The 24,303-nt window shown below is 41.5% G+C and overlaps 3 protein-coding genes across 7 annotated transcripts; all 3 read right to left on the reverse strand.

The window, feature by feature from the left end:
* Positions 1–48: 48 nt before the first annotated feature.
* hyal2b (hyaluronidase 2b) lies at positions 49–11,087 on the reverse strand. Of its 3 annotated transcripts, none has more exons than XM_048254451.1 (4): positions 10,905–11,087; positions 4,570–5,552; positions 2,419–2,508; positions 49–2,095 (listed from the first exon to the last, which is right to left on the reverse strand). In XM_048254451.1, exons 2-4 carry the CDS (start codon positions 5,512–5,514, stop codon positions 1,706–1,708), a joined length of 1,425 nt encoding a protein of 474 aa, XP_048110408.1. In that variant the 5' UTR covers positions 5,515–5,552; positions 10,905–11,087; the 3' UTR covers positions 49–1,705. The 3 variants fall into 3 exon arrangements, with proteins under 3 accessions (XP_048110408.1, XP_048110407.1, XP_048110405.1); XM_048254450.1 differs by lacking the exon at positions 10,905–11,087 and adding an exon at positions 9,498–9,829; XM_048254448.1 differs by lacking the exon at positions 10,905–11,087 and adding an exon at positions 6,224–6,609.
* Positions 11,088–12,809: 1,722 nt separating this feature from the next.
* Positions 12,810–15,953, reverse strand: tusc2b (tumor suppressor 2, mitochondrial calcium regulator b). Its single transcript, XM_048254466.1, has 4 exons — positions 15,800–15,953; positions 14,627–14,878; positions 14,198–14,318; positions 12,810–13,821 (listed from the first exon to the last, which is right to left on the reverse strand). Exons 2-4 carry the CDS (start codon positions 14,773–14,775, stop codon positions 13,756–13,758), a joined length of 336 nt encoding a protein of 111 aa, XP_048110423.1. The 5' UTR covers positions 14,776–14,878; positions 15,800–15,953; the 3' UTR covers positions 12,810–13,755.
* A 790-nt stretch (positions 15,954–16,743) lies between these two features.
* rassf1 (Ras association domain family member 1) lies at positions 16,744–24,049 on the reverse strand. 3 transcript variants are annotated; one of them, XM_048254454.1, is made up of 7 exons: positions 23,813–24,049; positions 22,109–22,888; positions 21,221–21,342; positions 19,108–19,212; positions 18,566–18,857; positions 18,156–18,271; positions 16,744–18,018 (listed from the first exon to the last, which is right to left on the reverse strand). In XM_048254454.1, exons 2-7 carry the CDS (start codon positions 22,401–22,403, stop codon positions 17,869–17,871), a joined length of 1,080 nt encoding a protein of 359 aa, XP_048110411.1. In that variant the 5' UTR covers positions 22,404–22,888; positions 23,813–24,049; the 3' UTR covers positions 16,744–17,868. The 3 variants fall into 3 exon arrangements, with proteins under 3 accessions (XP_048110411.1, XP_048110410.1, XP_048110412.1); XM_048254453.1 differs by having other exon boundaries at positions 23,653–24,049; XM_048254455.1 differs by lacking the exons at positions 21,221–21,342; positions 22,109–22,888; positions 23,813–24,049 and adding an exon at positions 20,100–20,522.
* Between the last annotated feature and the right edge of the window lie 254 nt (positions 24,050–24,303).

A 24,303-nucleotide genomic window follows, 5' to 3' on the forward strand; every position in this document is an offset into this window, starting at 1 on the left:
TGTACATTAACTCATACTTACTCACTTTCCAAAGATAGACAATAGACCTTACTATAAACACCATCAAGATAAACATTTATTTTGTTCAATTCAAACACACCAGAGAAGGCTCCAAGGTGAAGACACAGAATACATTTTGCTGCTTGGCAACGACACAAAAGCACTGTGGTGGTGGAATATCAACACAATCACATCTGATCAAATCTACAAAGTCAAGTCTATGAAACATAAGTCTTCCATTGGAAGGTAATAAAAACCCAACGGCATGATCTCATCATAATGAACCAGAACAATAAAAGTGTGCTGAATATCAAGTTTTTATAGTAAATATTTAAGGAGAAAAAAACACAAAAAGAATATTCTGTGTTATGACAGATTGTGAAAGAGGTAATGACTTGTGTTGAACTTGTATGTAACAGTAAGTTGTGATTGCACATAAGACTTCCAGTGTTTATACTGGATGTTAAGTGAAAAAGTAATCTTAAACTTAAAGGGGAATGCATACTTGTGTCTGGGTGATATTCCTCAGTTTAAGTACTACAGCTAAGCAGTACACTGGTGTGAAAAACAATTTTTAGTGATCTTAAAGCAAAACGTTTTGGTGATTCCCAAAGCTGCAGCATATAAATGCAGGATACCTGCATAACCTGTTTAGTTTAAAAGCACACAACAAAGTTATCCCTGTTTAGTCAAGGTAAATGTTGCAATTGCGATTATCAAGGCACCATGACTAACTTGAAGGCAAGTTAACACAGCAGTGGAGGTTTACTGTATATTAGTTATTTGTACTTTTACATTAGGCTATATGTGAATTTTTTACAAACTACTATCCTCATTTGTAGACTTATCCTGTATTGGACCACATCAGTGAGTGTTTTCCAAATGTGTTATCCTTTTTGTGTCTTTCAAAATAAAGACACCGGAATACTGTGTGAAAATCAGTGATCTAAGGTCACTGCTGCTGGACATTCTCTCCACAAAGATGAAAAGTTGCACAAAGAGGTCTGCTCAGAGATATTGTTCAAAACAATTGTTAACAAATACATACAACATATTCCCTCACCAGTATACTGTGCACTGCACAGATTAAACCTATCTGTCAGACATTTCTTTTAGTGAACAAAAAGGAGAGGGCTCTATGCCACCTTTGGATGGAAGCCTCTCTCCTGTGTAGTGCCCCTTTGGTATAATGTTGAGGTTTAGACTCCTGTGCCTGAGGCCACTCCTACATGTGAAGGGGTTTCACAAGTCTGATGCATTTAGAGATGTCTCACTCTGTAGCTCATCTGAATGTGAGGGAAATGAGGAATGGGATAAAGATGAGGGGACAGATGAATATCCCCCAAAGAGGATTTTTTTTCATAGTCACAAAAACATCCTGAAACAAAAGACACACAGGCACACAAACAAACACTCATATCACCACACATTTTACTCACTAAACTATTAGTTTAGTGACTAAATAGCTAGACTAAATGACTATTAAATAATGTAATAATTGCACATACACACAGATTTTCACAAGGTATATCCATCCTTTGGGTGATCAGATCTTTGGGTTGGAATGACTCCAGAGTCACATGTGGTTAGGCGCACTATGGCGCTCTCCCTTTAACTCTGACTTTATAAAGGGATCAGCCGCTCTTTGCCTGGGCCCTCTGGGCCAACCATCCTTCGCACGTCTCCCCAAACTCAGCCACAGGTCTCAATGCAGCAGTGTCAGCAGTACGAGTGGGAGCATGAAACTGGGGAGCCAGACACGCCAGACTGAGGCTGCGTGGTTGCGTCCAGGCTCCTTCTGCGAGCAGTCCTCTCCTCGGTGGCCCGTGTAGCACTGACACTGGAAGCTCTCCCGCAGCCTCAGCTGATCCTGTGTTCCGAGCTGGCCCCGCACGTGCAGCCGACCGCCCTGCTCCTGGATGCTGTGGGTCAGCGGGTTGAGGTGCAGGTAGGCGTCCGTCTCCGTGTTCCTGCGCAGGCAGCGGCCGCGCCACCCGCACAGTGCCTTGCTGCACTGCTCTGCTGCCGTGGACACGTTGAGAAGGTAGCGACCCAGTGGACCACGCAAGTACACGTTAAGCCTGGAGCAGCTGGCCTAGAGAAAGAAAGACAAAAATATTTATTTGCTCAAAGTGTACAATGTATTTATGTGGAATTTCCTTAAATTGAAGTGCCACAAAATCCAGAAACATTTTTTTCATGATTGCCAATACATTATCGAGACTAGCTGTAAAGCCTTTAAGATTTAAGACACTGTAATTGGGTTAAATTAATGGCTATGACGTCTCTACTATTTAAGTGAAAAGTTATGAGATATGTATACGCCCATGACCCAAAACATCTGGGGACTAGAAATATTCAGAGCCTGACTGACATCCAATGATGCCCAATTAGCACAAGAGTGATGGAGTGTCTTACGTTGCTGCTGGCGTAGGTGGCATCGCCCCAGAGGATAACTCCTGCGGCCCCCAAAGCTACGCTCTCCCCAACAGTGGAGATCAGGTCATTCTGAAACATAAAGTAAAACACACACATAAAATGTAATCCAGATTTGCTAAGATTTTTGACCCACCCAGGAAAGTTTCAACATTCTTGTTCACACCCCCGGTAAGTCAGCCACACCTCGTCTTCTCATAGATGATAAACTTCTTACACATTGGACAAAAATGTCTGATGTGAACTGGTCATCATCATATCATTCTCTTCATCCCTAAAGGCACAAGGAATATCTATAAAAAAAAAAACTATACTATATATCGCTCAGTGTCTGCGTGAGAAGCAGTCAGATGGGAAAGTAAACAGTGACGAACTGGGTACTTGGCAGCACCTCATTTATCCTCACAGCTCAACAGATACGTTTTCTCTAGCCCACTTCTAGGCCTCTCTCTCTCTCTCTCATATTTCCTACCTCTGACAATTCCTATTCACACTTTCATGCTCATCCAAAATTCCCAGAAACAAGACCAATGGCTCTCACAAACACTCAGATCAGGAAGACCCAACTGCTACCATTCATTTCTTTTTTTGTGTGCTGCCTCATTACCTTTGAGTAGTTTATTTGGTATACTTATATTTGTAAATGTCAGTGTTTTCCATACCATGTTTTTACCATTTCAATGTAATCCACATAGATAATCCTGTGGGTTACCATCCTGTATTCAGTTCTCCAAATCGGCAAACAGTTTTAAGAAACTTCACATATCTCACCACTGAATGTCGATTCACCAACTCCTTCCCTCCTAATGTACACATCTGCAGCTTCAGTCATTCTCCTCACCTCATTTCAACCCCCCCAGAGACTTATGCCAAACCCATGGAGGCCCAGCTGCAGGAACAATTAAACAGCTGAATGGGGGGGTATTGTTCTCAGGAGGGAGTCTTCCTACCCACTCCAGAACAGAAACGACTCACACACATACATACACGCCGGATTATATTTCCGATGAACTACTAATGTTTAAACGCAGCAGCTGGTTGGTTCTTTTTTTACAACTTCTTTACTCCATAAAACGGTTTGTTTTAGTGGGAAAGTCTACACAAATATTATCAGAAGTCATCATTGGGTCTGATATTTATTCTTGAAACCAGAAACCCCTGATTAAAACTGTGAAAACACAGTCTCTTTGTTACTGCCACATGTGAGGCATGTATGTGTGAGCGTGTGAGCATGTGTTCTATTTTTAGCCCTGACATGTCAGTCTGTTCATTGCTGTTTGCTCCTGATGTTCCATAGGGAGCCTCCTCTCACCACTGCCAGGAAAAATATGCCACAACACCCAGCTTCTGACATATGAATAATTGAGCTCCTCTCTTTCACAGCTGAGGTCACTGCTTGGGAGCATAATTCCAACTCCAGAGTCACTGACAGGACAGAAATGAAGCTCATTCAGGGTTTTCACTTGCTACAAATATCACTTTTATGAACCCGGAATTACCCAGAGTGCTCGCTGGGTCACAGATAATGCGGAGGAGGGATCTCCTGGTGCCTCTAGAGAGAGTTGGTGATCATGTGCATGTGCAACTCAACTCGCAGCAGCAGCAGCTACATAATCTGCTGCTCCACAAGCACACTGACCACAATTGATTACCAGAGGCTTCGTGGACTGCTCACAGCCATACCAGCTCCATGAATCAGCACAGGGGTTGAGCAATTGGTAAAACAGCTGCAGATTTCAGGAGGCAAAATCCAAAGCCAATGGATAACTTTTGAGCAGGAAAATCACTCAAGGAAATAGATTAAATATGTACATTTTGGACAAAATGTAGACTTTTCGAAAAAGCATCTGCCAAATACCATAAGTATAAATATTTAATAGGAAGACCTTTGGATATCGATATACTGAAGAGGATTTATTGATGACAGCTCTCTCGCATGAGTTCTCCCAAGGAATGCTTGTATCAGCTTAACATGGCAGTAAATTAGATAAATACTTTATTATTAGATATGATATTTATTATTATTTATTCATTATATCTGACCTTCCAAGAGAAAACTTAAAGTTGAACTTTATAGTACACTGAATCCTGTGCTAGTGGCAAACCTATTGGCAGGAAGTGTTCCCTTCTCACCTCTGTTAGCAGCGTCAGCTCGTTGGCATAGGTGGGTCGTGTGTACACAAAGACAGGTCTCGCCGTCCCATTGCCCGTCGATGCCAGCCGCATGCCCTCCTTAACCCTGTTACGGACGAACTGGCGTCCAGAGAGTGTGGAGCGGAGCGCTGGGGCCACGTAGATGGAGGGGAATAGTGCCGTGCTCTCTGTCCACAGCCACTGTAACTGCTCATTGCGTGCCATCTCCACATCTGGACAGCGGCCCGTATAGTTCTCCAGCCCGCTGCGGTAGTCGTGGTTGTAGCAGTCGGGAAAGAGATAGAAGCCCCACAGCTGTCCAGGACGCAAGCTCTTGGCCGTCCGTAGGGTCTCCAGCATGAACTTGCGAGCCGACAACTCGAATTCCTGCTGAGCCACTTTGGCCACCTGGTCTGAGGACCAAATTGGGTTCTTCTGGGCCACCAGGCGTCGTGAGTGTTCCCGGTACACATCCTTCGCCTCCCAGTTACGGATCCAAAGAGGACGCCACTCTTCCCAGTCAATGACAGCAAGACCTTTTGCTGTGGGGTCCCGTATGTAGTAGCCCACATCATCGGGCATCTTCTCCAGGTGCTGAGTGAGGCTGGCACTCTGTGGGATGCCACCGTTTACAGGCTCCCGGTTGCGCTCATAGTATGGATACCGCCCCAGGCGGTCTTTGTAGAAGATGGTAAGGTTCTGGCGGACGAAGCCCTCGTTGGGTGACGCTACAATGTCAAATTGGTCCAGCTGGAAGCGGACGCCATGCCGAGGGGTGCAGTCCTCAGTGGGAGCGTTCCAGGCCAGGATCAGGGGCTTCTGGGAATAGAGAGGCCATCTCGTCGTCTTCAGCTCATGTGAACAGAGAAAATCCCAGAGGGAAATCCAGACCAGAAGCTTCAGCCCTAGCTCCTGGCCAGACTGGAACCCAAGTAAGTGAGGCATGACCGTTCACCCCGTCCCTGGACACCACTATCTATGCCCTGCAGAGAAAGGAAGGGGGTTAAAACTGTACAAAGAAAAGCTTATATGACGTTTGCGTGTTATGACATAAAACTCACATTAACCAGCTATGACCACATCCTCATTACCCAGAAACCTTTGCACAACAGGAAACTGAACTGGACTAAAATCAGTCATAGGGCAATTCCACGTAAAATTGACTTTTTGTCGCCAGTGAAATGCCTTGGCATTTGTATGATGTGAATGATAAAATGCACAAAAAATGAATTCTCATGTACATTCTTCAGCCAAAAATAGCAAATGCTCATTTCATGTAATCATTCACATCATACCATACCATCACATTTTATTGCCGTTATGGATGTTACCAAAAATGTAATTTTCCATGGAATTGCCCCAGGCAGGCAGGTGTGTAGTGCATAGTCCACACAAAATGCATTCCCAGGTGAGGTCAAACAAAGCCTGCGTCTCGGTAGAACTGACCAGTGAAGTCCCAGGTAAACACGAGTGTGTGCTAGTCGCCGTGAAAGCAACAGAAAGTATGTAGGCTACTAAGTTACCACACGAACTTTCTTAGAATTCAGTGCACAGCTACATTGTAGCTACCTCGACAATTGAAGGTGGGAAAACTGTGGTCAGTTTCAGAGATAAATACATTAGGCATAGTTCAGTTCTTCATCAAAAGACTGACCTGGGAAATATTCCAACTCGGGACACCGGCTTCCACCGTGGCTCCACATCGATCACAACGTAACATCAATGTTCCACTCCACTAAAAACTTATCTTTTAGAACCGATAAACTTTCTTCCCGAGTCCACATTTTCTAAGACCGATTTACACAACAGTTTTGGGGTCTCAAATCCTTGCCAGTACACTTCCTTGCTCACGGTGAACTGAATTGCTGACTAAATCGTGCCGAGGGAGCCTTCTCTAGACTGGTTCAATGTTAGAATATTCGCCCATTTCAAAAGTGGAGGGGGCGCGTTGACTTTTTCCCTTTTACTAAGTAAAAAATAAGCATTGGCGCGAATTGAAAGTGACGCTAAGAGGATTTTCTTTTCATTAAGGAACCTTTCCCCGATTATTGTAGAGATGGACTACGTGTATAATTAATCCAACAGCATCCCTGTAGTCTTCATCACCCCCTTTTTGTCACAGAGTTTGTATCTTCCACCATTTCGCTCTTGGGGAGGAGAGAGTCGCTTACGCATTTTAGTATAGTATAATATACTCTTTTGATCCCGTGAGGGAATTTTGGACTAATGGAGCTTCCAATTCTACGACGACAAGGTCGTATTTGATTTCCGTCAAAAGCAAAGAAGCACATTTACATTTACCGTGCCTGGTCGCTAGCCATCACGATATTGTGTTTATTGTTTTTTCAACAAACGTTTGTTATGGAACGTGGAGGCGGCCTACGGCTGGTGGCAGAGGTGGGCACAAATACACCAACAACTATTTTGTTACAAACTGCAAAATACTGGCTCATTAAATTTAACAAAATAAAATACAAATGCTGATGTGAAAAATGTATTTCATTTAAATACAAGTAGGCCTAGCCTAATTAGTAATTTGAAAATACAAAAATACACACACAACCAACTTTTAAAATAAACTGCAAAGCATATTTTTGAAAACATCCCCGATGAGACAAGAAATACTATTTTCTCATTGGCTGACAGGGGGTTATAAAGTCTGTACATTGGCGCTCCTATGAAGTAAATCTGGTAAAAAAATGTAAATGTAAAAATGTAATGACCCCATGTAGCCTAAACCACGATTGAACTGACAACAAGGCTTTGTAACAGTGAAATGAAGGGAACTATCACCAAAATTTTCCGTAACCAATGAAAGTAGGCCTACAACAAATTGAACAGGTTGGCCTCTTTTTAAACAGCATTTTCCTTTTTGTGCTATAAATGCATGGCTATTGCCTACATACATGACTGGCAACATGGGGGACAAACAGAATAACATAATGTTAGGTGTCATTAATTAATTAACTTGGTGGAGAAACTCTTCTCATCCTCATGTCAAATCCATTAGACTAAGTGGTTTTAATACTGTCCTGTAGTGAAAATGAACATCAGCTATTAGGGACTCAAGGTCATGGGGTCATGATGATCTATGGTCTTTTGGGCCTCACCATTGACTTCAAGGCAGCGCTGCCTGGAAGGCGTGGGTTATTCATGGGTTAGGGTTAGGAAATTGAGAGTTAGGGTTAGAGTTAAGATTAGGTGCCTTGAAGTCGAAGGTGGCAGCGCTCCCTTGAAATCGATGGTGGGGGCCCAAAAAGCTATCAAATGACTATGATAAGCATAGCCTATTGCATGGTTATAGGTATTGGGTAACTTTACTAGGCAGTATCAACATAAGCGTGACATGACACTGTCATGACACATGAACCCTAACCTCAAACCCTAATCCTAACCCTAACTCTAACCTTAACCCTAACCCTAACCCTAAAAAGTGTAACCGTATATTGAACTAAGTGATGAAATTTGGCTTATTGGAGAAAAATATGACAGATTTTTCTTAAATATTTAAGTATTTGATATACTCTAAATACAATCCCTCAAAGTATTTTGCTACAAACTACATTTGTTTTTTTCCAATCCTGCAAAATTTTTTAACCCTAAAAAGTGTAACCTGATATTGAAAAATGAAATTTAAATTGAAAAATATGACAGATTTTTCTTAAATAAAGTATTTGATCCAAATACAATCCCTCAAAGTATTTTGCTACAAACTACACATCAATCCTGCAAAATATAAACTTAAAATACATCAACTTAAAATACCATGTCTGGCTGGTGTTACTTGTGATGCCTGGTTGCTTTCATGCACTTTATATGCAAAGATGGAAAACTCGCTTCAAAAATCTCAGAAAGTCCTATAACATATGTTTGTTGTAGCCTACTTGATCATTCAATTCAAGTGATTTCACTAAGCTGATCTATCTGGCGGACAGTTGTGCTAGCTATAGTTAGAGCCAGCTGATTAAGTGAATTGTTTGGGGGGAAATGTGAGAACTTTCAGAAGCAGGAGTTGACCACCTCTGTTTTATGTGCCTGATACTGACATGAGACTGTGCAGTCTGCAGTGATGATTCAGTATTGCACATATATCCATCCTGTATGGCAATAGTCATACACAGGATGCAGGAACTACCCATTTAAGAAAGTAAAAGTTCAGTTATGTCAAAGGTACTGTGACTCAAATGTTCACCTGAAATTCCTGGCCACCTATTTCCTTATAACATTTATCTGTGTTATTGACTCATCATAAGTGCACCAAGCAGTCCTGTCAGCTTAGCCAAAAAATAGGAAGATAAGTTTTTACACCCTTTACTGAATGACACTCAAATTCAAACACATTTCTCTCTTTCCATTCTCGAGTTCACACATCACTGATTGAGGTTTTGCCACATTACTAATACAGTTTTCAAAAACACCCATGTGAATTGCCACAGGCGGGTCATCTAAATATTGGAGTGACTGTCAATGGTTTTCTGTAGTAGAGAGGTAGGTTGCATGCCTGGGGTAACATACCACCCACACAGCTCGTAAGGTATGCGGGATTGCTTTGAAATAAGGTTGGCTGTTAGAAAACACAGAGCGCAGAGAAACTTCAAAGTGGTTGAGTATTTAAAGGAGGAAACAGGTAATTGTAAGGAATGCCTTAAAATATACAAATGAAAGACTGTCTTACTCCTTCAGGGTCTTCAAAAAACAACTGGTAAATGTGTAAGTATGTTCTGTGTAACATTATGTACACATTATTATGTTTAACAGAAATGGAAACATATAGAAATAAGAAGATATAGAATTAAGAGCTAAGTAATTATCAGGAAATGCACCTGAAGAAATTATCTGTTATTTTGTCTACAAGAGGACCTTCAGAAAGCATACAGGTAAAGGAATGCTTTTCAGAATCAGCTTGCTAACACATGCCAGACACTCACCAAAACAAGGACCTGTCTGCTCTTGTCTTCAGCAAGTGTACAAGTCGTGAATTCTCTTCTCAGGAGGCACTGCTTGTAGTACACGCACCTTTCCCTAATGCTTTCTGTAAACTCCAAAGTCTACACTTATCAGCGCTGGAGAGAGCCCACACCTCTTTCACCTCCCATCTGCACAATGTCTTCCTGCCATGCTGACGGATGAGTAGCCATGTGAGTTGCTGCTGTTTGCTGCTCTCTGTGGAAACTCTGAACCTTGTATGTGTAACTGACAATGACGACGTTTGAAGGACAGCCGTGCTGTCCACGCTGTGGACACTTGGCGCTAAACGATTACAACAGCAGACTGACATCGATTCCCCCCCCTTCTTCTTGAGAGTATGAGGAGCATGAGTAAGTGTTGTGAGGGTCTCTTGTGTCTGTCTGGGGTTAAGTGAAACTTGAGGCTCCCTTTGTTTTTTGTTTTTTTTTTCCTTCATGAGGACAGCGAGCTCTATGCTTGTGTCTTTAACAGCCCCCAGGCTCCTATTGTACAGCTCGACACGCACAGTGCAGGCTGCACACGGGCCAGTGGTGGTCACTGGTATGGGCCAAGGTACATGAGCATCACTGTGGTTCACATAGGGTCAATGAGGATTTGTCTAAGTAACACTAACAATGCCAAATGCAGGAACCAAGCTCAAAAGTTAATGATGTTAATCCATTCTGAATCCATTCTGTGAACGATGTCACTCAAATCACGGCAATAAATATTTTTGTCATGCCCTCTTGTAATGAATTAATTGCCTGTAGTAGGTAAATTAAATTCATTATTTTGTTTTGATCAACAAGCTTCTGCAGGCCTGTCTGCATGGACAGAGGTGTTAAAGCACACAGCATACATAAAATGACATGTCAACACATTATCTTAACTGCCCCAAAGCCCCCAAGTAATACAGAATACACTTCTTATCCACATCATGCGTGCAGTATTAGGGCTTCTCCATCAATACAGTGGGAAAGATGATAACTGCCAAAGCAGTTGTATTGCAACCTCACTTGGCCTCCTGGCCCTCCCTGTGACGCTGAGTCCATTTGAGAGGGAGAGAGCACTGTGCACACAGCATATGACCTTTGAGCTCAACCTCACCTTTCTCTATGACCAAGTAAGCAAATAACGGTGTGGCGTGGCTTTGGCAGTTGTTGTCTTACAACATCCCCAAGAACAAACACCAGGAGAATGCAATAAAGAGTTGAGGCTTATGGGTCATAATATCTCAATCTTTTGAGCTTGACAATAACAGTAAAAACAAGCTCTTTCCCATGGAGGACGTATGAAATATCCTTCCATGTACACACATACACACACAAAGGCACACAGGGATTTTCGGCATACAAAGAAAAACACCAAAAAATGAACACTGTACAGACCTTGTCAGTGGACAACACTGTGTTCCATGACGAGAGGGGTTGTTTTCCACAAGGATCTGGACGTCAGTGACATCCTCTCTTGGGGAGCACTTCATGCCCTTTAGTCTGCGCACATCCGGACCATCACACAGTGGGGGGACAGGAAGAGGCTCCACAAAGAACAGGAACATTTCAGGGACTGCTGTGATAGGGCAACAGCATGTCAGCTCTAGAGCTACATAGCTCAGTGTTCACAGGCATGACAGATCAAGGTCAAACTCTTTCCCAACGTTTTTGGAACATTCATGGAATTTTCTTTCTGTGTTGCTTTGTTTGCTGAGTCAGACATAAAAAGACTTGTATGAGCACTTTACCTTGTGTACATTGCTGATTTTCTGATCTATTATGTACCATCTTCAATCTGAGTTGGAATGTGGAGGAACCATAGAGTTCAAAGACAGTAGAGACCGAGATAACATCAGGCCATCTGCAAGTCATCAGACGAACACTCCTTGATTAGACTAAATTACCACACAATGTGGTAGTGCTTTCATGATGACACTCCTGCTTGGAGACATCTATTTTTCATGAAGTTACGTATACTTCTGCAGTAGTAGACTTTTATATACTTACTCATGGGATGTGCAAATGCAATTGGAATTCCACAACATTCAACCATTTTCCAGAAAACAATCCAGTCTATGTGATCACTGGTTGTGTGATTTTCAACACATTCAATTTGTATAACTTGACAATGCTTGTATTCTCCTTTTCGCAAAAAGTGTCTGGCACTTTCCTGCTCCTGTACTGTGACGCATGAAAGTGATTACATGGTGCAGAACATTGTGATCGTGTATACTATACACAGAGTCTACACCAGGTACAATAAACGCACTTGATTAAAACTTTATCTCAATTCCACATCTATTTTGACAAGGCTACTAGTGCATGAAGTAAGAGAGCCCAAAAAAACATTCCACACAAATAACCAGACACAGGCCCATCTGGTTGAGATTAGGAGATTAGAAACACTCATCTTCTCCTCAGGAGATAATTTCCCTTCTCACTCCTGCCATTCACTAGCGCGGAAATTCAGTGGGTAGGAGCCAAGGGAGAACACTAATGTAAACAAGTCTCTGAGAGGCAAACGGAAGTGCAGCAAAGTGGAGTTTGTGTCACCAAAACCATCTCTAATTCTCAAGGTCGATATCTTATCTTCAGAGAGAGGGTCAAGTTCAGGGCTCCCTATTCTATTCTTTATGTTTCTTTATGTTTTGTTCTTGGTCAGTCCACACAATAAGGAATGGATAGAGTACAAAATAGGGTATTCATTTCAGCCCTAAAGCTGACAGAGTGGGATAACAGTGAGAATGTACGATGCCCTTGGCAGACAAACCAAATTAGAACTCTAAAATGGAAGAGGGTCAAACTTGGCAAACTTGCAGAAAAAGGACAAGAATGCTTTCAGGACAAAGCCCGTCTTGCCGTCTGTCTCACAGGTGTAGGAGACTGATAAATAGAGTGGAAAGATGCATATGATTACCGATACTAAAAAACTCTTGAGAACTGACCTGCACGATTGGGCCTTTGATACATTAAATGAAAGTTTGTGGCTCATGGACCCCTAGTGGTTTGAGAAGGTATAGCAAGAAAATACTTACAAGACCTTCAGATATGTTTTACCAATGTAGCGGTCAGGTTCGTTTAATTACAATTCCTTACCATTCATGCAAGTGCAAATGCAAGTGCAAGTTTACTTCTGAACATATATTCCTGCTTGCTGTTAGCATTGGTGAAACGTAATAGGGTACATGTGTGCCAGAATGAGCTGATTGGACTTCATATATGTCTTGCACCTGTCCGTAAGAGGCATGTAATGAAATGGCATCTCCACCCACTGCAATAATGAAGACACATACTGAAACATGTCTTAAGGGTTCTTTTTTTTAACAAATTCAATGCAGCACAAAACTGAATTGGTACAATAAATAAAATTCTGCCAAATTACACACAGATATTAACAGACCAGTGACACTGCTCATGTGGTCTCATGGCGACTTCTCTACATGTCTGTATGTGTGCGTGTGGCTGCCAAGACCAGAGAAAAAATATTTCTGACGTGACTTCCGATCAAGCACACAGTTACACCTGGATTGTCTATTTTGCCAGAAAACTCAGAGGATGATGCAACAACTTCATTTGGGAAAACATGCACAATCAAAAATGTTTAGGTATTCTGACCAAAGTTACTGACCAAAGAAATCCCACAGTTGCTTTAGAGGCTAACAAGATTTTTTTTGGCAGAACATATCCCTTGCACTGAACGCTCACTATTGAAATGGCCACATGAGAACAAAGAAAACAACGAAACATGATTCCATACATTCTTAGCGTTTCAAAAAATAATGTAGCATTATAGGACATTCGATAGAGCAAGATAGAAATGATAAAGGTATGTGTAGAATAGCACTCATCTCAAGTGAATCAATGCAACATAATTTCCACAGACATATAATCACACACTCACAAACCAAACATACACACTGCCTAACAATATCTAGCTAAGATATGGCAGGGAGAGAGGAGTCAGGTCTCCATCAGTGTTCACAGATCCTCGGTCTCCATAAGCAGAATTCCAGAGCTATAGTTTTGTCCCATGTCACAGTTCACATGCAGAGAGTTCCACAGGCTCCAGATCAGCCAGCTACGTCAAAGGGAGGAGTCCCTCCTCCTCCTCTTCTTCCCCTCCTCCTCCTTCTTCTTCTCTAGAAAGACCACTGCCAGTGTCTGTCACAGTGGGGGCGGGGGTTCAGCAAAGAGGACGGGGGATATTGGGTGAATCTACATGGTCAGTAGCAGGTCTTCTCCTTCGTCAACCCTCACAGATGACCACTGGAAAATCTGCGTGGATGCAAGGGTGATCCAGCTTGACCATTCCCTGTAAAAAAATCAGGGGAGGTGACAGAGAAGCAGTAGTTAGTGGATTCATGAAAAAGAAATGAGGCATGAAATGAGAAGAGGAAATGTTGAGATATAAATGAATGGCGTAGTCGTGTATGTGTGTGTGTGTGTGCGTGTGTGTGCGTGCGTGTGTCTTGTGCCGCAACGCATAGGGTCTTTAAAAAGTATAGATTTGGGTTTAGTTTAGATTTGGGAAAAGATCATTTGTTTTTTTATTACCCAGATATAAAACAAACTAATTTCAGTCTGTTTCTCCAGAGAACTAGTCACGTACTAGTCAATGGTCATTTTAAACCAGACTTTCCCCAAAACAAAGACGCACTTCAAAAAAGACAATCAGAATGGTCCCACACCTGAGATATAAGGTTCTTCTGAATCCGTTTCAATTTGGCCTTCTTCCGACCATTTTTTGTCACCACGATTTCCTCATAAAATTCGTGGGCCAGGTCTCCGTCCTCGTCATAGTAAAGTGAGCTGGGTGAACACACCAATCAGTCATTAATAACACCTTAACAATTAATACATCATGGCAACCTGGATCTGTTGTGTGTCAAAGATGATCAACTCATTAAGCTGCAGATATCTGGATTGCGGAAGAAGACATTTGCAAAGCTAAAACACCTCTCTCAAACATGAGTCAATACAAACTACAAAAACATGAATTGACAGTTCTGAGAATTAGACTCTTACTCAATCTACCTGCAACACAACTCCACTGGACTGGTGGGTGGGTCATGTGGTGTGACTTGTTTTTATTTAGCAAGTCCTGTGGCTATATTTACCTTCGTCTGGTAAACACGAAGGGAGTTGCAGTCCTGAAACTTCGCGGGCGTGCCAATGACTGATCATTTCCCTCTTTGGCTTGTTCATCACCGCCACCAGAACCAGAAAATGGCCAATAGCTTTTGGTTTTGGAGCCGCTGCCTCCCATTTTCAACAACGGGACATTATCTTTTTGGCCAGTGTGCACTCAGTGGCAAAATGTGATCCAAAATACCAGTTGAAATTATTTGTATTTTCTCAGTAACTTGAACCTGAAAAACATGTCACACATATAATTGGTCCAAACATAGATTAAATCACGCACACAAACAAATTGAAAACGTTGTTTTCCACGCTACGATGTGTAGCTTTATTTATAACTTCTGCCGTTTCATAGGCACAGACTTGACACTGCATTGATGCTAACGTTACATGCTGAGTCAGTCAACTGAGTCAACAAGTTTCTCTGCCTAATCATGCCCACGTTGCTGGACGTGGAGCAGATGTTAAAGGGGTTTCTTTTATTCAGCGGTGGGTATTTAAGATCAGCTTATAGCCTATTTGTTGCTGTTACCTGTAACAGATGTAGCAGCTAGTAGTATATCATTTCTCCAACATAACTTAAAGACAACACGCGTTGACAATAAACTTAAAGGACTTATTTTTTGTTTACTTGTTTTAATCGGTTATCTCCCACGTCAACCTGTGGAAAAGTAGGTATAGCTAGTTAGTATGGAACACTAGCAAGCTTGTCCTTCCTCTTTGAGAATAACATCGTTGTTGAAAAAGTACTTAAGGACTTGCTGCCTTGGTGCCAGGAAGCCATTGGCTAGCATGTTAGCTGACATCTGTAGTGTCTAGAGTGGGTATGAGGCGGTCGGAATATTACATAAATGAAAACAGCAAACATACGATTATAGCCAGCTTGATAGCTACAATGTTGTTTACCTTACATTTAAACCTGACATGCGTGTGACTGCAGTCAACCTAGTGCTACTAGGCTGACAAGCTACTCCACAATGTTATGAACATAACGTTTGGTTGTTGTCATGCTAGCTGTAACGTTAGTTAGCTAGCTAGTCGGGTGGCTACCAAAGAAGCCATCAAGCCAACTATCCCAAATAGGATGGCGAGTTCCAGATCTTTTCTCCAATTAATGAGCAGAAACGTCACCGTGTAGCATTGACACTTACCAGAAATGAATAATGGATATGTCCTTTATCAAACACGCATAAGATATTCCCCAAAGTGCTGCAATTACGGCTATGCTGTTTAAAAGTGTCTCCTGTGCGCAATTTAGCTATCAACTGCAAGCAAGCCGTGCAGAAGGGAAAACTCCGGATGTGGACTGACATCATCTTTACGCAATATCCGTTTATGTTATGTTCATTAGCCTACATTGGCTGCATACATATTTTATCAAGAGCTTAATTCATGTATTTTATTTCTGGATGATTCTAGCAAAACAAAAATTACAGATAGAAGTCTGTATTAGACTACTACATTTGTGTAGGGCCTAATACAAGGATAATAAATACAACAATCACATATCTCATTGAGCCACTGAACTAGGCCTACTTTCCCCTTCCTTTCTCACTTAGAGAGTAGGCTAGGCAACACATTTTGCACAGCATTAAGTTTGGTCAAGAGTATAAAATATAGGCTATGTAAGGGATAACGGCCGCCGAGGTGTCCTGTTATACGGAATTAATGGACGAGGGCGAGGGGCAAAAAACTCCCCGACGCACCACGGAGGGGTTGCCTCCGCCCGAGTATCGCCCATTATGTGTTTGAGGTATTTTTGAAGCAGTATCCCTTAGCATGATTTCCTGACCAATCATAAGGATGAGGCTCTGTGGTTGTTTTGGTCATAAATAAACATTCAAGCTTTACTGTGCAGCAATATATTTTTTGTAGGCCTACACATTTTGGTTCTGTGTGCCAACACGTTTTTGACTTGACTTGCAACACATTTGGAAGTCTGTGTCTCATGCAATGTCAACATGCAACAATAAATAAATAAACACAAAAAATGGCCAAGATACACAGAAGACAGTTATTATCCCACCGCCACACCACTAAAAAACACTTCAACATCTTGAAGATCTCTTTGGTAGAACAAGGCATGAACTCAGCATGTTAATCACAGCTTTTATTTCAAATACTGAATTGAAAATGTCATCTTAAAAATACTTAATTTTAATACACAAAAAATAACTAATAATTTGTCATTTCTTTAAATATCCCATTGTGAATTGATAAATTAAACTGGTGGTTCTTAAATATTTTGTCTGGTGACCCCCAAAAAACACTGGTCAAGTGTGTGTTTTTACTTTAGAAAATGTTGTGGAGGCAGAAATTGTCTTCTCTTATAGGTAGGCTCTGTCAACACCAAATGCATTAATCTGATTTTTTATTTTCCAAAGGATAACTAGCACTCATCCAATGTATATCTGGCGCTCCTGTGGCAAAAAAGGCTGCATGGTGTTCTATCACTGGTAAGTTTAAGTACAGCATCTTCAAGCTCATCATTGCAAGAGGCGTTTGCGTAAACAGAACATCCACTTTCAAAGGAACATTATGGAAACACTCTGAATTGGAGGCCTACACATAGCTCCCCAATATCCAAGTTCTTAAACATGTTGGTCTAACTTTTAGAAAAAAAAATATTTAATTCAGACTGCAAATCATTGCGCGACCCCTCACACATTTTTGGCGACCCCCAGTTTAAGAACCACTGAATTAAACCTATTGTTTTATTATCCTTAGGCCAAAATAATAGCTTATCATAATATAGAGAATATTATAATTATCACATTAATAGGGAAATTAAATAAACCTAAACTAAATATATTTAAATATTCTGCCATCTAAACAATTTAATCATCCACAGTGCATTTGTCACATTTTGTGAAATGTGAAAATTCTCCAGGTCTGAAGTTTCCAGCACAGTGCTAAGTGGTGAATTGTTTTGTTAACATTCACTTTTTACAAAAAACAAACAGCACATAGTCCCTCCAGCAGCCAGCACCACTCCAACAGCTTCCCTGATACAATCAGCCACCATCAACAGGGCTTTGCATTATGCACCTAGTTAGTTCAGTCTTCTCTTTCTGTCTTTTCTCTTGTTCTGCTCTCTTCTGCTAATATTCTACCGTGTTTTTATACTCATGTGTAGTCTCGGTCTTTTGGGGCAGACAGCTTCACACAGCCAACACCACTGGAGGCCTTCCGTATGCTGGGATATACGCTGCCACCTTGTTCATCCTGGTGTTGTGATGTTGGTTAGTGCCTCCTTCATTCTCTCACGGGTCAATGTGTACCGCCGGACGATCTGACGTATGTGCTCTTCCTCCTCTCGCTGAAGGATCCTCAGAAAATTGTGAAGCTCGGGCATCGTAAAGGCATCCCACTGTGGAGAAAACAGTAAAGATAGCTAAGCCACTCATTGTTATCATTTTTATATGGAATTTCTATGTGGTTTAAGAGAGCTTCTTCTAATACATAGTTCATTATTGTAAAATTGAGCTGGATGTAAAGTAAACTCACGTTGACCTCTCCAGTCTCATTTTCTCTGATCACCAGACTCAGGGATTTCTCACTGGGCCCCGCACACAAACGCAACTGAAGAGGGCATTCGTCATCAGCTAGTTTCCGTAAGTAGACTGAATAAAAAGATGTATGTTTTTGTTTAATCATAACATTTCTGCTTTATATATCCTTTGATATTAAAATTGACTCCAACTACTGACACCACATTCCTCCACTAAGAACTGACATGAAATCCAAAATTATATGTTTTTTAAATAAAGTGATCTGGTAATATACCATGAAGAACAAAAACATAGCAAGACTTACATCACATTCAAAGCAATCTGACTGAACAATAGCCAAGCTCATTGTGTTAAACCATTATCATTGTGAATTTGTATCCATGACGATAACACTATGGTTCCCACCTTGGTTCTGTCGTTCTGTGCGTTCAAACAGGGCGAATTTAGCGGGATTATCCACCACTGTGAACTTGTTCAACAGAGCTTCAATAACCTCACGGGCACATGTGTGGGAACTGATGTGGAGGTGCTTGGCTGCATCCTTCGGCAGATAGAAGGATGTTCGACGCTTTGTTCCTTTGCTCTCCTGCCAAGAGCCATCCTGGCTGGAGCAGCTTCGGCGAGGTGGCGGTAAAGACACAGGCCTTGACAGCTTAAACTGGACCTTAATAAAACCTGTGTACGAGCCATCTCGATTCTAAAAACAAATTAAACATGACAAAGAGAATGGCTGAATAAAATAATGTCACCATAGTGGTGTTTAAGTACTTATTCCAAGTTACTTATATACTTATTTCTTATTAAGTCTAAGGCTTAATTTCTTTCTGTAAAATTTCATATCATCACAACTGATTCCGGGTTTACATTATTTGGTCCTATAGGGGACGTTGGTCACTCCATCAAAAATGATTAAATGTATCCAAGTTGACCACTTCTGTGTTACTCACAAGAACCATGAAGAGGTTGCCGTTGATTTGAGCATTGTACTCCTTCACCTTCTTCTGAATTTCACTGGCAGTCAGTTCCTGTTTTCCCCAGTCAATCTGCTCATCCTAAAACCAATAGGGAACGATAGATTTAAGTGATATGACACAGACGTCCTCTGCTCCTGAGACAGTTCTGGTAAACTCCACCAAGTGGCAGCAATCCTTGCTACCCATTCCCAAAGGAAGACAGTAACATTTGGGATTATTCATATGAATAGAACATTTAAGTTCAATATGTAAACAGAGTTCAAAATGTGTAAGTCTTGCCCAAGACCATAGCTGTTCATGACCTGACCAGAAATCAGTTCTAAGTAAAAATACTACACTCAGCCAGGGATTGATGATGGAAGTTGCATGTGAAGTGAATACTTAACACAATACAAAACACAACAGTGTATCATGATTAATAATCATGAATGGTCATTAATGTGCTTATATCACTTTATGCAATGACTTAAATCCCCTTGTGTCTCTGATTAAGACTATTCAAGATCATTCAAACATGCACTGAACCATTAAGGGATCAACACATCAAAGAAGGCATTGAAGCAATCCGTATAGTAGCCTACACTCACAGAAATACAACAAATGGGAGATTTTTTTAATAAAGGACAAAGCTGTTGGTAGAGCCAGAGCCCAGGGGCAGACCATCTGAGCCATTACTGGCTAATCTAGTTAAGCAGTAAGGGTGGCCTGAAGTGACCATGTGCATTTATTATTTAAATTACACAGAGAAGTCAGACCCCAGACACCTCCCCCACCATGCAATTAACAGCTGTTCTGTTCTGTCACTGTGAAATTCACGCTAAGCCTATTTAATGTAAAATTCAGAGAATTTAAAACGATACCAGAATAGTATAAGCAATGGGCCAATTAATGGAGCTATATCGTCGTGTAGCGTAACAGCCTATGAAGAGTTTTTTCCCCATTTAAGCTATGTCAGTTACCCTCACCTGTCTATTTGGTTTATGAAAAAAAGACGTGCGGGCAGTGAAAAAGTGTTCTAGCTCTGCGTCCGAATCATCCTCGCTGCAGTAACCGCTACTGGTTGTGCTGCCCCATGTCTTCTCAAAAGATGGAATTTGTTCCGCGCAATCGGCCTTCTTACTTTCACTCATGGTGACTGATAACAATTGAGGAAAACGGAATAGGCTGACCAAAAAGGCTTCTGCAGTCAGTTGAACGTCTTCGCTGTAACCATTGATGAGTCAACACAAAAGGCGTTATAGGCTACACACCCTAAACTTTGACTGTATCCGTCATATAGACTCAGCAAATTACTTCTAAAAACGAGTGCGTTAAGAAGTTATATTTCCGCGCGCCGTGTCATGTTAGCCAGCATCGTTAAACCGTTATACCGGTATAGGTAAATGAGTCACATCTTTCACCCCTAGCTGACTGATTAAGGATCAACTACGCATAATCACACGCTGATTGGTTGACAAATGCCCTGCCCCACTGCCTGTCCCAGGACAAATAACCGAAACAGCCTATCAGATACAACAAAGGATTATCCCCTTCAATGTGCTGTGACGTTTTGAACTACATTTAATGTGGTATGACGTTTTATGGCAAAAAATATGCAACACTGATCCTCGAAAGGGGTCATCTTAGTTTTAGGATGCTTTTGTGCAAACTGAGCATAAAAGATGAACAGATGCCTTATTGTGGGGTTGCTTAGCAACCTCTCCTCACTGCCCTGCCGTAAATTACATGCAGTCCATGCTGCGCTGACAGTGCCGCAAGACGTAGCCTAGGCTAGGTAATAAAATCTGGGTGAGCATATGGTGCATATGAAAAGCGCTCTCTACGGCCAGAGAAGTTACCATGTCAATCCGAAACCCTCCCCCACGAGTCAAGCTTTAATTATTTTCTACAGAGACAGGCTAATATGCATGATGCTGTAAGGAAGATGAATGAGTGAGACAGAGGAAGAGAGAGATAACAGACACTTCCAAAATCAACATTCATCTGTGTTACAATGCAACATTTCTATTTCTATACATTTTCCACCCTGAACACAGAGAAAGGGAAAACAACCTATTTGAGAAATGGCCCACTAGATCATACTTACCACGTTTGTGTCTGTTTCTATGGTCTCCTCAAAGAGGTCAGATTGGTCAAAGAAGGCACTGCTATGATAGCAGTCCAGCTGTATGAAGGGCTGGCAACGATGATGACAAGTATACTTGCAATCTACAGAAGAAGAAGAAACTGTCAATGGAACAGAATGGGGTGAGGAAAAGAGGATGGCTTCAATGAAATATCTAAAAATCATGAGCCAACTCCATTTTGTGTCGTCGTTTTTGGGCAATATGTGCAAAGATGAATATAGCGGTTTAGGCTTCAGTATAGGCCTACTGTACAAGTCAGACTATTGTCAAACATGGTTTACAGTGACCCCTAGTGTTCAAATGTTATAATTAAAGGTTTTACTGACCTGTGACACAGTTGCCACATTTATCCAAAATGACTTATCTAATCAAAAGCATTTGAAGATAAAATGTATTAGGCCTATATATCATTTATTGCTGTATAAGTGTTTTCATTTATATATTGAACGATAGATTTTGCTTTGGTTGCATCAAACAACAACTGATCTTTCATGGTATTTAATTAGGCTAACACAAAGTTGACCTTCATATTTACGAATGACCGACCATTCGCATTATACATGCAACACACATACATGGCAGTTTCTATAGCAACTTTGTCATTGAGGGTTGTCAAGGTGCGTTGTACAGCAATGTTTTGACAGTGTTTAGCTTAACAATATAAACAGATACAATTTTTGTAAACAAATTACAACCTAAGCATTTTTTTGTAGAACACCTCATGCTTAGCCTTCATACAGTAATATAATGCCACACAAATTTTAGACATATTATTCAATTAGTCATGCTTTGATGTTGAGTCTTTAAAACAAAAAAAAAAACAGCATGTGGTTGGCAAAGTTACTCACTGACACAGCGTACACTCTGTTTGTAGAGGCCCCAGATAAACTCTCCACACACGTCACACCAGGAAAGGTGCGCTTGACTGCAAGGCTGGAAGTCATGACCCTCTCCTGGCTGTCCACTGAGGCAGGGTGGCTCCTCCACCCTTACGCTGTCCCCCACCAGCCGCACCACTGCACCCAAAATCGGACGCTCTGCTGCCCGACCCTGCCTTGGCGTCTGAGGGGCTGTTGGAGGGGCCAACTCGATGCCATCAACCAACGTGAGATCCTTCAGCTCTATGAGCTCACACTTTGACATTCTCAGAATGACCTATGCTGATGGGCATGACCCAAGCAAGGGACCTTGTCGACGTTTGAGGGTCATTCACAGGTGAAGGACACAACACATCTATGCCTATTATGTTCTGGCAGATAGCATATGATGTTTTGGGTGCTGAAAAAATGGTGAAGGCTCCATTCTGAAGGACCCAGAGGAGGCAGTGGATCGCCAAATGTATGGTTATTGAAGCTGTGCTGTATTAAACAACACCCAAAGCTCAGAGGGAGTAATCATAGAGTCAGCAATGTACTAAAGGCTATTAACGGATCATCACAGAGAATCCCATGATTCTAAATGTGTGAAGTCTGAAGCTGTATTATGTTCAGACAGTAGATTATAGTGTGAACAGAATGCTTTCCTTCTCAGGGATAGACTACTACATCCTGTTTAATTGAACCTCTGTCTGGCACTCTCATTTAGATAAAATGAATGGTGTTTTCATGGTATAGTCATCCTCTGGGTATCTAAAACACAAAACATGGAGATTTAGATTAGGTTTGCACTATAATTCCGTAAGATTAAATGATGAAGAAATTAATTTTAATCTCCAACAGGACAACACATGGCAATGTTTTCATGGCAAAGGAAATTATAATTTTAAGATATCAGGATCTTAACAACAACAAAATATGGCTGGTGTGTTTGGCACGAGACATCGGCGCGCACGGGCGCACACACACGAACACGAACGAACACACACACACACACACACACACAGACACACACACACACGCTTCGAGGAAATGCATCCTTGCATTCTCGTCGTACTCAGCCCTGTAGACGCATAGTCTACTATGACAGCAGAGTAATGACGTGCAAAATACGCACTTTTTCATGGCCTGCCGAACCGTAACCCTTGATTTGGTGACATGAATGAAAAGTGGCTAGCCGACATCCAGACATGCCAACTGGGGCATCGGGAAAGCACAACAACTGCAATTAAGAAACTTTGTCGCTTGGAAACTGAAAGAGTTGTTTGAAAACTATGGAGTAGTTATGTGTCGTTACATTCCCCTGAAATTACATTTCATTTGGTTTAGGCCAGGGAGCTGTGCAGAAAATATAGAACCTGTTTTCATAACACTGAATGATAAAAATTCACACCATAAAAGTTTAGCAATTATCTAGCCTACATATATGTAAATACAATTTTAGAGAAAACCAATCTGAATCTGCGCAATGTACATCTAAACAACAGATTGCATGCATGACAAGAAGCTTAACAAACCTTTATAGCATATATTTAGGTCACCACCACGCTGTCCATGTGAGCCAAGCCTCAAAATACATCGCTCCAACACGAACAAAAATCACCAGTAAGGTATCCATTGCGTTCATTTGTGCATTTACCTAATGAATTCACGTCAGGCAAGTCTGTTTTTATTTACCTATCTATTAAATTGATTTGTAGTTGACAGAACACGCTCTTTTTAAATCCAGTTTGGAAATCAGTTGTGTTCCTCTTATGCCTGTCCTGGCGAGTCAGATCTTCACGAATTTCCATCAGAGCACGTAGGCTTCGAAGGTGTTGATGACAGGAGAGGAGAGACCCCGCAGGTTTGTAATCCACCATCCATCCAACCTACTTGGTGTGTGGAGCATTTTGCGCATGCACGTCAAACGACAGATTAGTCGCTAATCTCCCCTCAGTGGCTGTCCTATTTCATGCAGGAAAATGCTTCCAGCTCTCTTGCTACAGCCTCCTCACTGGGCCAAATCCCGCAGAAACAGTGAATCCATACAAATTAAAAGCAATCAAAATGGGTTGAAGGGCAGCGATAATTGAAATTATTTCAAAATTACTATGTGGCCAGAGAAATCTTCAAAAATGGTTTTATCCTGTAAAGATTGAACCTGTCTTGCAATCACCAGAGCCGGA

This window comes from Alosa alosa, chromosome 10 (assembly GCF_017589495.1).
Source record: "Alosa alosa isolate M-15738 ecotype Scorff River chromosome 10, AALO_Geno_1.1, whole genome shotgun sequence".
Taxonomy (NCBI): domain Eukaryota; kingdom Metazoa; phylum Chordata; class Actinopteri; order Clupeiformes; family Clupeidae; genus Alosa; species Alosa alosa.

Coding starts and splice junctions, on each gene's coding strand:
- tusc2b (XM_048254466.1), bottom strand. CDS start 14,775: ATGGGAGGCAGCGGCTCCAAAACCAAAAGCTATTGGCCATTTTCTGGT. Junction 14,319..14,626: donor TTCGTGTTTACCAGACGAAG/GTAAATATAGCC, acceptor GTGTTCACCCAG/CTCACTTTACTATGACGAGG. Junction 13,822..14,197: donor AGAAGAACCTTATATCTCAG/GTGTGGGACCAT, acceptor ATTTTTTTACAG/GGAATGGTCAAGCTGGATCA.
- hyal2b (XM_048254451.1), bottom strand. CDS start 5,514: ATGCCTCACTTACTTGGGTTCCAGTCTGGCCAGGAGCTAGGGCTGAAG. Junction 2,509..4,569: donor AGCTGACGCTGCTAACAGAG/GTGAGAAGGGAA, acceptor TTTATGTTTCAG/AATGACCTGATCTCCACTGT. Junction 2,096..2,418: donor CCACCTACGCCAGCAGCAAC/GTAAGACACTCC, acceptor TTCTTTCTCTAG/GCCAGCTGCTCCAGGCTTAA.
- rassf1 (XM_048254454.1), bottom strand. CDS start 22,403: ATGTCAAAGTGTGAGCTCATAGAGCTGAAGGATCTCACGTTGGTTGAT. Junction 21,343..22,108: donor ACAGAGTGTACGCTGTGTCA/GTGAGTAACTTT, acceptor CTTCTTCTGTAG/ATTGCAAGTATACTTGTCAT. Junction 19,213..21,220: donor TAGAAACAGACACAAACGTG/GTAAGTATGATC, acceptor TATTGGTTTTAG/GATGAGCAGATTGACTGGGG.